Raw genomic sequence first — 12,250 nt, 5'->3', positions numbered from 1 at the left:
GCCTAATCCTTCCAGCCTCTATTTCCTTGAGCTTTCCTTCATAATTATGCAACTCATTTTTAAATTTTAAATTTATTCTAATGACTTGAATATTTTAGAAATCACCAGGCATCACAGGAGTGCAGAGGATGCCCAGTGGAGGGAGAGGACCAAGGGCTTACCTCCCCCTGTGAGAGATGTGGACACGTTTACTGGGCAGGATCTCCACTCCATTCTTCAGCCATTTCCCGGTCACCTTATCGTCGGACACCTCGCACAGGAAGACCGCCTGTTCTTGCGCTTTCAGAGTGAGATCAGCAAAGCCCCGCAACACCTCCAGAACTTTGTCTGCAAACCACACAGAAATACACACCAGTTCAGTTCAGCTCCCATTCGCCCTTCCTATCAAATGGGGCACATGGGGAAGGGTGGCTGTAGGGAGTATCACGGAGACAGGCCTTCGGCAAATATCCACTTACCCTGATTATGCATTAATCCCCTATCACTCTCCCCACTTTTCCAGATTCTACCTCTCCCCCACCCGCTGGGGTCAACCTACAGCAGCCATCAACCCGCAAGTCTGTGGGATGTGGGAGGACATCATACCCCAAGAGGCAAACCCATGCAGTCTCAAGGAGGACATGCAAACTCATCGGAGGCAGCGCCAGAGGTCAAGATTGAACCTGGCACTGTGAGGCAGCATTTTACTAACTGTCTCGCTTGTGATCCAGCTGCCAAACCCATCAATTGGGCCACACATCCCACTGGTGCCATTTCACCTGGAGGTAACAGGCTTATTACCAAGTGAGTTCTGGGGTGGAACGTATCAAGGCACTCGGTGTGGCTGGTGTACAAGTCATGGATCAGATACTTGAGCATGAATTTTATATATTTGAGCTACAATTAATTTAAGGATAAAATTGGAGTGGTAAATATATATTTACTCGTGGGCGCCTGAGAGTGAATTACAGGCTGGAATCTGATCCAAGATGCCAATTCAAAATAACATGTGATGGTTAATATTAAGGACAAGTGTTGAGGAGTGAATCATTGACTGGAACCCAGTTCAGAGTTTCAGATGGTTCATACTAATAACAAGGGCTTGGAAGAGTGTTATAATGTGGGTCGTATCCAAAGGATTCAAGCAACAGGTACTCCTGTCAGTGAGAGCTACAGGCTGGAGTCAGGTGAGAGCAATTGCCTGAAAGCAGGATACAGGGTTATTTACACACAGGCTATAGAATATCCCGCAGAGTTACAGGTTGGAAACTAATTATCGTTGAGGACCCCCTTCCACCCCACACCCAGCATCTTTCAGCTGCTCCCGTCGGGGAAGAGATACAGGAGTATAACCAGGCTGAGGAACAGCTTCTTACTGCAGGGAGTGAGAATGCTGAACGATCAAAGGAACTGCTCACACTCACCCTGAGACTCTCACATTCATGAAACAATATTTATTTATTTGTATCAATGTGTACTTGTCCGGCCTATATACTGTTTGTCTGTATATGTGTCATGACCGGTTGCGCATCTGCGTGTTTCACTCTGAGGACTGGAGAATGTTGTTTCGTCAGGTTGTACTTGTACAATCAGATGACGATAAACTTGACTTGGAATCTTCTTGTTAGCCAGAGACACACGGGGACCCTGGAATCTGGAGCACAGACCCAATCTGGGGTCGAGCAGTCAGGGTTCCCACCTGAAAGGTCGACTGTTAATTCTCTCCCGCCCACAATGCGTTCCTCCAGCAGTTTGTCTTGTTCTTGCTCACAACTCAATTGATGCTCAATTTCTGATTTGAATGCAAATTTTCAAGCACTGTGGGGACCCTTTTTGAGTAAACTTTTATAATCTTTGATTTGTGACGAAGGTCAAAATGTTGACGAATTAGATAATTTATCCCTCTGGTAAGAATTCTGTCTTCCTTCACTGGCCAAACAGTTTCTTTCTTGGTAGTGGGTTTATATTTTCCTTTTTTTTAAATAACAAAGTAATAATCATATAACAATTACAGTACGGAAACAGGCTATCTCAGCCCCTCAAGTCCTCTCCAATTTAAGTGAACTCCTCTAGTCCCACCTACCTGCTCCCTGTCCGTAACCCTCCAATCCCCTCACATCCATGCTCTCATCCAACCTTCTCTTCAATGACAAAATTGACTACCTCTTCCGGAAGGTCATTCCACTCATCTACCCTTCTCTGAGTGAAGAAGCTTCCTCTCGTGTTACTTCTAAAGTTTTGCCCCCAACCCTTAACTTATGACCCCTCGTTCCAATCTCCCCAACCCTCAAGGGGAAGATCCTATTCTCATCTACTCTATTTATTCACCTCATAATTTTATACGCCTCTATCAAATCCCCCCCGTCAACCTTCTACGCACCAATGAATAACGACCCTGTCTACTCAATCTTTCTCCATATCCTAGATACTGCAATCCAGACAATATTTTAGTAAATCTTCTCTGCACCCTCTCTACCTTATTGATATCCTTCCTATAATTCGGGGACCAAAACTGCACACAATATTCTAAATTTGGCCTCACCAATGCCTTGAACAGTCTCAACATTACCTCATACCTCCTGTATTCTATGCTTTGATTTATAAATATCAATACAATATAATCTTTGATTAAAATGTGGGGAACCTTGGATGAAATTATGTAAGTATAATGTGGCCATTTTGAATTCTAACCTATATCTGTATTTACTCTGTATTTTTGGATGTGAAATGTCAATGTTAATAAAAATATAAAAAAAGAAAAGCCACAATTATGCTGGGGAAACAGCCTCCCCAAATGCTCTGACCAAATCCCAACCGTCACAAAGCGAACGCATCCCCCTTGCCCACTGAGTGAAGGAGCCAGATTCAGTGCCTTAGGTGAAATGCAGGAAGACACTGGTCTTCACCCCACCCGCCTGCCCCAGTCGAACTTTACCTTCCACAATTAGATCAGCTTCTGATTCACCCCCGTTAGTCTTGATCTTGTAACGACCACAATCATTTTTAGTGGCCTCGTTGATTATTAAAAAATGCTTCTTTCCATCCTTTTTGATGCGGAATCTCATGGCATCGTCCCGGGTCAGATCTACTCCGTCCTTGGACCTACAAGGAAGAGATCCAAGCACAATTTAAATACCATCAACCCCTCAAAACTGATCATCAAACTCCAACACCCCACTGTGTAACTGGATCCTGGGTTTCCTCACCTCCAGACCGCAATCAGTGAGGATCTGTAAGAACATCTCCTCCGCAATCTCCATCAGTACCGGAGCACCACAGGGCTGCGTTCTTAGCCCCTGCTCTTCACACCTATGACTGTGTGGCTCCGTACGCCAACAAACCCAGGTACCACGGTGGTGGGTGGTGTAAAAATGGGCGATGAGTCAGCATACAGGAGGGAGATTGAAAACATGGCTGAACGGTGCACCAACAACAACCTCACACTCAATGTCACCAGAAACAAGGAGCTGACTGTTGACTTCAAGAAGGGAAAACCAGTGAGCATTGGGGAATCAGAGATGGAGAGGGTGAGCAAATTCTTTGGGAGTCACTATTTCAGAGGACCCCCAAGTGTAAAGCCCTGCCCAGGACATCACAGTGAAAACCCTCCCCACCATCGAGAACATCTACGTCCCTTACTAATCACAGAGCACTGATGGCACAGGGATTACTTAAAGTGGCTGGTGAGTGGAAAGAAAAAGGTTGAGAACCACTGATCTACAGGGAACGCTGCCGTTGGAGAGCAGCAGCGATCATCAAAGATCCCCACCACCCAGCACATGCTCTGTTCTCGCTGCTGCCATCAGGAAAGAGGTACAGGTGCCACAAGGCTCACACCACCAGGTTCAGGAACAGCTGCTCCCCCTCCACCATCAGACTCCTCAACAACGACTCTTACTTGTTTTTTTTCCCCTCTCTGTATGGCACAGTCATTTTGTTTACATTTCTTTATTGTTTACAGGTTTTTTTTGCACTACCGATAAGTGGTGATTCTGCCGCGCCCGCAGGAAAAGGAATCTCAGGGTTGGATATGATGTCATGTATGTACTCTGACAATAAATCTGAAATCTGTAAGGAAGGGACTTAGAGGTTTGGAAAGTCTTTATAAGCCTCACACCATATCCCAGACCAGGAACTCCCTCCTGAAAACTGTCTGCACGCACCCCCACACCCCCCCCCCCACCTCCCCATTCTCTTCCCTATGTCTAATACTTGGCCCGAAAGTTTCTTTGTGGCTCAGTGAAATTCCGAAACTTTGGACTTCAGTTACTGGGCACTTCTCGTTCCTGAATTCAGGAGCTTCACACTCCTCCCCTCCTGAGGCCGGTGGGGTAGTGGGCGATGGACCTGGGATGTCCACCATGGATCGAAGGTGGGGGTCAGAGGGATCACAGTGCCACGCTGGTGAATGGCGTGTCATACAGATGGGCTGACTTGCCCCACGGCTCTCTCGGTTCAATCCCATGCCTTGTGTCTCTATACCCTGGCCCCGTGATCCCAACTTCACAGCCCACCATTATGTGGCAGGGAAAGGGTTCCTACCAGACAACCACAGCTCCCTCTTCTGAGACCTCACAGTCGAACTCCACCCGGTCATCCACGTAGACGTGCTGGTCATCCAGGGGCACGTTGATCACCACCGGAGGCTCTGTAATCAAAAAAGGTAGGTCAACATTGGCAAAGAGGGTTTCTGACACTGGGAGCTGACCTGAGCCTTTGCTCTCTACTAACAGATCTCTCTGCATTGTCCTTTAAACTGTTATACTATGTATGAGATGATTGACTGGACTGCTCTCAAATCAAACATTCTCACAATAAATCTGACAATAGATTAACCAAACTAAGCAGTAGGTGGACATTCCCGGATTTAAATCTGACTTGTAGCTATGCCCAGCCTGATGATAGTCAGTCCCGAACCCACCCATTTTATTGAATATATAGTGAAACCCCTGTTATCCGGAATTCAAGCAACCAATTGAGGAAAATATATTTTTTTAAAATTAAAATAAATAAATAAGGAAATAAAAGTATAAAATTGTAAAAGTAAATGTTCTCTGAAGTAACACGTGAACCTTTGGTGAAGATGGGAGCCAATATTCAGCCAGCGGAGGGCCTTGGTCAGGCTTTGCTCATAGCAGCTGTTTGAATAAATATTTTGCCTATTCCTTGAAGGAGGGCTCAGGCTTTCTTCGACGTAGAAGCTACAAGAACAGCCGAGTTCCTTCAGAATTTACTGTGTGTCTTTCCTCTCCCTCACCCCTCCCTCTGAGCTCAGAGCCTGACCCACAGACCCAGGATGGGAGACTCCAGCTGCTGCCGTTGCATCTCAGCGGTCGGACTGTGTGTAGACCGATGCTGAGCTGTTGCCACATGTCCTTGCTCACTGCTCCTGTGTCTCCGATGTTCCCCCCCCCAAACCAACTCCCCTCCCACCAGCAGAGGTGATGATGGCCAGCACTCCCTCTCGTAATAGCAGAGGTTCTAATCCCCCAACCACTCTCCCATACAGAGGTAATGATGGGACCCCACTCCCCTCCCTCATGGAGGTTATGTTTCCCCCTACTCTTTCTCTCATGTATTTCCCCCCCCACCCCTACTGGCTGAGGTTATGATAAGGCAGCACAAACCCCTTACGAAGAGGTCAGCGGTACATCTGTCCTCGCCAATGATACACTCGTACTCAGCGTCGTCAGCCAGGGTGCAGTTCTTGATGGTCAGAACTCTCTTGAGCCCGATAACCTCGAAGATGTACCTGTCAGTGATGGAGAGAGCGGGTGAGAAGCCCAGTCCAAATGGAGGGGAAAGCATCAACTCTGAGCTGGTTGTTAGCACAGTGCAGGAGGTGGTGCCCGAGAATGCAGAGAGCTGCAGAAGGTAACAACCGTGACCAGGCCCATCACAGGCACCGGCCTCCCAATCATTGCAGCCGCTGCCTCGAGAAAGCAGCCAACCTCAGAAAGGACCCCCACCACCCCGGTCAGAGCCTCTTCTCACTGCTACCTTCAGGCAAAGGGTACAGGAGCCTAAAGACCAACACCTCTCGGTTCAAGGACAGTTTATTTCAGGCTCTGAACTTCCCCAAGTTGCACTGATCAGGGGCTGCTTCTCCACCACAAAGGGACAACCTGCCCCATTCTTATCACGTTGTTTGCACGAGGATAAATAAATATTTATTATCTCTCTATTTTTTTTACATTTACTGGCCTTTTTAAACTCAATTAAGAGTACTATTTTCAGAAAAACCCCTCGTATCCAACACTAATGGGGATTGGTAGATGCTGGATAAGTGAATTTTCTTGTTACTAGCGATTGCATGTTGCGTGATTGGCGAACGAACAGAGTAGCACATCAATTTCAAACTTCCTTATTATTTATTTATTTATTTACCGCAATTTCTTTCCCCAGTTCCCATGAATTCTGGATAACAGGGGTTTTACTGTAGTTTTTTTTTCAGTTGTGTTTGTTGCTTTTTTTTAAACAAAGTACCTGTTCACATGCAGCAAGTTAGATTTCTGGTGCCCATGTACATTGTACACTGTGTAGAACAATAAACTGATAGTGACAGGGATCTCCCGGTGGCCAACCATTTTAATTCCTCATCCCATCACGTCTGTCTGTGGCTTCCCATAAATTGGAGACACAGCACTTGATTTTCCGTCTAGGCCCTGTCCAACCAGATGATATTAACATTGACTTCTCTGCCTTCTGCTAACCTGCTCTTCCCCACCCCCCTCCCCTTCCATTTTCCTTTTGTCTTCTCTCCTCCAGCTCTCCACCCCCTTCACTCTCCCTCGGGTTTGCTGGTGTGCCCTCCCTCCCTTATCCACCTAGGTCACTCGTCTTGAGTGCTACTGGTACCTTGTAACCAGTACTACTTGTCACATGGTCAGTGACTAAACGGCTGCCCCCCCCCCCACCAGGCTTTTCTGGCGTGGAGGGTGGGCCAGACACCCTGCAGGATAAAAAACAAGACCTGTCAAAAGGGGGAGGGGGGGGAACAAACCCTCTCGTAGGGTCAACGGCCGTCTAGCAAACATGTTCCGCGAAGCGAGGAAAGGGCATCCCTTTCATCGAATCTTGGTCTGGCCATTCACTGCCACGGAACTTCCTCCAGCCGGCTTGGACATTGCCATGCCACTGGATCGGGAGGGGATGTCAAGAGGATGGGTCTGGTCCTGTGCAACCCCTTACTCACCTAAATCCATTCAGGCACACGCTGTTCCTTTCTGAGGAGTGGGGCATCCTCATACCAAACCCCACAAACTGACTGAAAGGAACCATTATCATCCTATGGGATAGATGGCCAGAAGATACACATGTGGGACAGTGTTCCTTACCCACCCCACCATTATAGCATGGTAGCTGGCTATTCCAGCCCACACCACTCAATTACACCCACATAACCAATTAACCTCTCAACCCCGTACGTCTTTGGAACGTGGGAGAAAACCAGAGCATCCAGAGGAAACCCACATGGATGCAGGGAGAACGTATAACCCCTTACAAATAGTGTCGGATTCAAACCAGGGTCACTGGCACTGCAGTAATGTTGTGCCAACCGCTACTCTAACCATGCCTCCCCATCTTGGAGCATTGGTGCGCCTGTCGGATTCATAAATGTCTCAGGCAAGGTTTCGAACTCTCGCTGGGGGACATTAGTAATCTCTCACTTCCAGCTCATAATCTCCCGGATTTTTGTACCTATGAAAATATTTGCAGAGTTGGGTGTCAACATGGAAGTGTTATTAAACGACTCAGATTTAGCAGAGATACTTTCAATGAAAAGTAATGAGCTTTAATAAAAGTATATTTTGTTATATATAAATATATTATATTACTTGTAAGTATGAAGATATTTTATATCATTATTTATATAGTGTGCAATGTGTAAACTGGACAATTAAAAATGCATTTTGGTTAATATAAAGGCAAATAATTTGAAAAAAATGCCTAAATAACAGATTGGTGTTATTATGGGAGCTGAAACCGAGAGGAATTTATGTGCAAGTGGGAAAAATATAAAATTGAAAGGAGTGACACAGCTGGCGCAACGCCTTTACAGCTCCAGTGATTGGGACCCGGGTTCGAATCCCGCACTGTCTGTGAGGAGTTTGTACGTTCTCCTCGTGACTGTGTGGGTTTTACCTGGGGGCCCTGGTTTCCTCCCACCCTTCAAAACGTACCGGGGATTGTAGCTCAATTGAGTGTAATTGGGGGGCACAGACTCATGGGCCATAAGGGCCTGTTACCATGCTGTATGTCTAAAAAAAATTTTTTTTCATTTAAAGATTTACCTTTGAAGATCTATCCTGGGGCCATCATGTTGATGCAATCGTGAAGAAAGCTCGCCAGTGGCGAAACCTCAGGAGGAATTTGAGGTAGGTGGCAAATTTCTACAGGTGTACCGTGGAGAGCCCAGTTGCATCACTGATAAGGAGAAGCCAATGCATGGGGCAGAGAAAGGCTACAGAGGGTTGTAAACTTGGCCAGCGCCATCACAGGCATCCGTCTTCATCTTTAAGAGAAGGTATCTCAAGAAAGCCACCTCTATCATCCAGGACCCTCACTACCCAGGCCGTGCCCTTTTCTTACTGCTGCCATCGGGAAAGACCCTGACGACAAACACTCAATGTTACAGAAACAGCTTCTTCCCCTCCACCATCAGATTTCTGACTGGATGGACCAATGATTCTTTTTTCTTACACAATTTTTAAAAATCCTGTATCTATGAAATTGTAATTTATAGTAATTTTGCTCCTTGTCCTGCACAATACTCCTGCCACAAAACAACACATTTTCTGACACCTGTTCGTGACAATATACCTGATTCTGATTTTGAAATATATTGATTTTTCTTCTGAAACAGCTTACAGGAATCTTTGTCCAGAGCACAGACTAGATAGGCCGAATGGCCTGTTTCTGTGCTGCAGTGTGTCCATTAGATTCATACAGTGAGGTGGGTGCAAAATGCAGTGAACTGGAATTCACTGTCTGTGTGTAGTTCAGATGGCTGACTCCACCCTCACCTACCCCAATACAAAACCTGGTTGTTCCCCCTTACCTCAGATTCGCCTTAGGACTGTTGTATCTACATTGATTGTAAGCTATTAAAAGCATGTTTGAACTCCTCACTTTTCTCTGAGTGCAATCAGTCACGTCACACAGGCAAAAGAGTTGGCAGGGGGGTTTGCAGAGAGGTAGAGGTCCAAGGTATGGCCAGTGATCAGAAGCAAGGTTAAACCCACCCATCACCATCCAGGATAAGAAACTAAGGCTTGGAAAAACCCCGGCAGCAAGTGTCCATACACATGAAGGATTGGTGAGCTCAAGGCCGTTACTGGTCAGAACAGGAAACAAGGAGGTGGGTGAAGGAGGTGTTAAACCACTCTCTGAGGATCCAACTGGGAACCGCACCATGTCTTTCAACAGTAGAGGTGCAAGCGTTTCCTGGCAACGCCTGAAGACGCAGACACAAATCCAGATTTAAAAAGCAAATGCAGCCACAGTTGGGATGCGGCTAATAGCATTGTCTACCTACTGGTGGAGAATAAAGTGACGGGCAGGTCTTCCCATAATGAAATACTGACATCGTTAGACCTGGAGTAGGACATCCATGCCATGAGCTGGGGCACAGATGAGCACCTTGGATATCCACCCGGAAGACCTTTTCCTTTTCAACATACCTGCCACTGGGTCGGATTTCCTTCCCATTCTTCAGCCATTTCACCTCCATGTTAGGTGCTGCCATCTCCACCATCATTCGGATCTTGCCACCTTTGTCCACCTGGTAGGCACTCTCCAACCTCTTAGCAAATGCTGAGGAATGGCAAAGACGGAGAGAGCAATCAGTGTGAGATGCTCTGAGACGCTGGTGCAGGGGCGGTGAGGACGCCACACCCATCCATGGGTTCTGAGGGAAATGGGGTCTGATCTGCGGAGGCCCTCACTACGCTGAGGATAAGGTGCGCGCGCGCGCACAGCGCACACACACACACGCACACGCACACACATACACACACACACACACACACACCACACCACACACACACACACAGAGTCAGATGCAGCAGAACAGGAGGACATTCACCAGTCACCTCCATCTTGCTCACAGGGAATGGCATCACCACAAATGACATTCATTACAGCAAAGAAGCGTCTGTGCACATGCTCCTGGGTTCCTATTTGTTTGTACATTTGTGTTAGTGTGTGTTGTGGTGTGAATGTGCGGGTGTGTTGTGGGGTGAGCGTGACGGTGTGAGTGTGCGGGTGTGTTGTGGGGTGAGCGTGACAGTGTGAGTGTGCGGGTGTGTTGTGGGGTGAGCGTGACGGTGTGAGTGTGCAGGTGTGGAAGGTGTGAGGGTGACAGTGTGAGTGTGCGGGTGTGTTGTGGGGTGAGCGTGACGGTGTGAGTGTGCGGGTGTGTTGTGGGGTGAGCGTGACGGTGTGAGTGTGCAGGTGTGGAAGGTGTGAGGGTGACAGTGTGAGTGTGCGGGTGTGTTGTGGGGTGAGCGTGACGGTGTGAGTGTGCGGGTGTGTTGTGGGGTGAGCGTGACGGTGTGAGTGTGCAGGTGTGGAAGGTGTGAGGGTGACAGTGTGAGTGTGCGGGTGTGTTGTGGGGTGAGCGTGACAGTGTGAGTGTGCGGGTATGTTGTGGGGTGAGCGTGACAGTGTGAGTGTGCAGGTGTGGAAGGTGTGAGGGTGACGGTGTGAGTGTGCGGGTGTGTTGTGGGGTGAGCGTGATGGTGTGAGTGTGCGGGTGTGTTGTGGGGTGAGCGTGACGGTGTGAGTGTGCGGGTGTGTTGTGGGGTGAGCGTGACGGTGTGAGTGTGCAGGTGTGGAAGGTGTGAGGGTGACAGTGTGAGTGTGCGGGTGTGTTGTGGGGTGAGCGTGACGGTGTGAGTGTGCGGGTGTGTTGTGGAGTGAGCGTGACGGTGTGAGTGTGCAGGTGTGGAAGGTGTGAGGGTGACAGTGTGAGTGTGCGGGTGTGTTGTGGGGTGAGCGTGACGGTGTGAGTGTGCAGGTGTGGAAGGTGTGAGGGTGACAGTGTGAGTGTGCGGGTGTGTTGTGGGTGCGTGACGGTGTGAGTGTGCGGGTGTGTTGTGGGGTGAGCGTGACGGTGTGAGTGTGCAGGTGTGGAAGGTGTGAGGGTGACAGTGTGAGTGTGCGGGTGTGTTGTGGGGTGAGCGTGACGGTGTGAGTGTGCGGGTGTGTTGTGGGGTGAACGTGACGGTGTGAGTGTGCAGGTGTGGAAGGTGTGAGGGTGACAGTGTGAGTGTGCGGGTGTGTTGTGGGGTGAGCGTGATGGTGTGAGTGTGCGGGTGTGTTGTGGGGTGAGCGTGACGGTGTGAGTGTGCGGGTGTGTTGTGGGGTGAGCGTGATGGTGTGAGTGTGCAGGTGTGGAAGGTGTGAGGGTGACAGTGTGAGTGTGCGGGTGTGTTGTGGGGTGAGCGTGACGGTGTGAGTGTGCAGGTGTGGAAGGTGTGAGGGTGACAGTGTGAGTGTGCGGGTGTGTTGTAGGGTGAGCGTGACGGTGTGAGTGTGCGGGTGTGTTGTGGGGTGAGCGTGACGGTGTGAGTGTGCAGGTGTGGAAGGTGTGAGGGTGACAGTGTGAGTGTGCGGGTGTGTTGTGGGGTGAGGGTGACGGTGTGAGTGTGCGGGTGTGGAAGATGGGAGGGTGACGGTGTGATGTGCGGGTGTGGAAGGTGTGAGGGTGACGGTGTGAGTGTGCAGGTGTGGAAGATGTGAGGGTGATGGTGTGAGTGTGCAGGTATGTTGTGGGGTGAGGGTGACGGTGTGAGTGTGCGGGTGTGTTGTGGGGTGAGGGTGATGGTGTGAGTGTGCGGGTGTGTTGTGGGGTGAGCGTGACGGTGTGAGTGTGCAGGTGTGGAAGGTGTGAGGGTGACAGTGTGAGTGTGCGGGTGTGTTGTGGGGTGAGGGTGACGGTGTGATGTGCGGGTGTGGAAGGTGTGAGGGTGACGGTGTGAGTGTGCAGGTGTGGAAGGTGTGAGGGTGATGGTGTGAGTGTGCAGGTATGTTGTGGGGTGAGGGTGACTGTGTGAGTGTGCGGGTGTGGAAGGTGTGAGGGTGACAGTGTGAGTGTGCGGGTGTGTTGTGGGGTGAGGGTGACGGTGTGAGTGTGCGGGTGTGTTGTGGGGTGAGGGTGACTGTGTGAGTGTTCGGGTGTGGAAGGTGTGAGGGTGATGGTGTGTGTATGCAGGTGTGGAAGGTGTGAGGGTGAGCGTCTGGCTGACGGTGCGCCCTGCCATCTTCC

At 49.1% G+C, this 12,250-nt stretch overlaps 1 protein-coding gene across 1 annotated transcript in view; it reads right to left on the bottom strand.

Annotated features, from left to right (window-relative positions):
- LOC138748964 (myosin-binding protein C, fast-type-like) overlaps positions 1–12,250 on the bottom strand; it is a 75,088-nt gene that overhangs the window by 32,642 nt on the left and 30,196 nt on the right. Inside the window, exons 11-15 of the mRNA XM_069909937.1 lie at positions 9,663–9,795; positions 5,607–5,731; positions 4,522–4,627; positions 2,915–3,081; positions 162–327 (exon numbers count right to left, since the gene is read on the bottom strand). Of these exons, the coding sequence (XP_069766038.1) occupies positions 162–327; positions 2,915–3,081; positions 4,522–4,627; positions 5,607–5,731; positions 9,663–9,795 (697 nt within the window). The remainder of the gene's footprint in view (positions 1–161; positions 328–2,914; positions 3,082–4,521; positions 4,628–5,606; positions 5,732–9,662; positions 9,796–12,250) is intronic.

Source organism: Narcine bancroftii, chromosome 13 (assembly GCF_036971445.1).
Source record: "Narcine bancroftii isolate sNarBan1 chromosome 13, sNarBan1.hap1, whole genome shotgun sequence".
Taxonomy (NCBI): domain Eukaryota; kingdom Metazoa; phylum Chordata; class Chondrichthyes; order Torpediniformes; family Narcinidae; genus Narcine; species Narcine bancroftii.
This window is presented reverse-complemented; position numbering and strand designations above follow the sequence as displayed.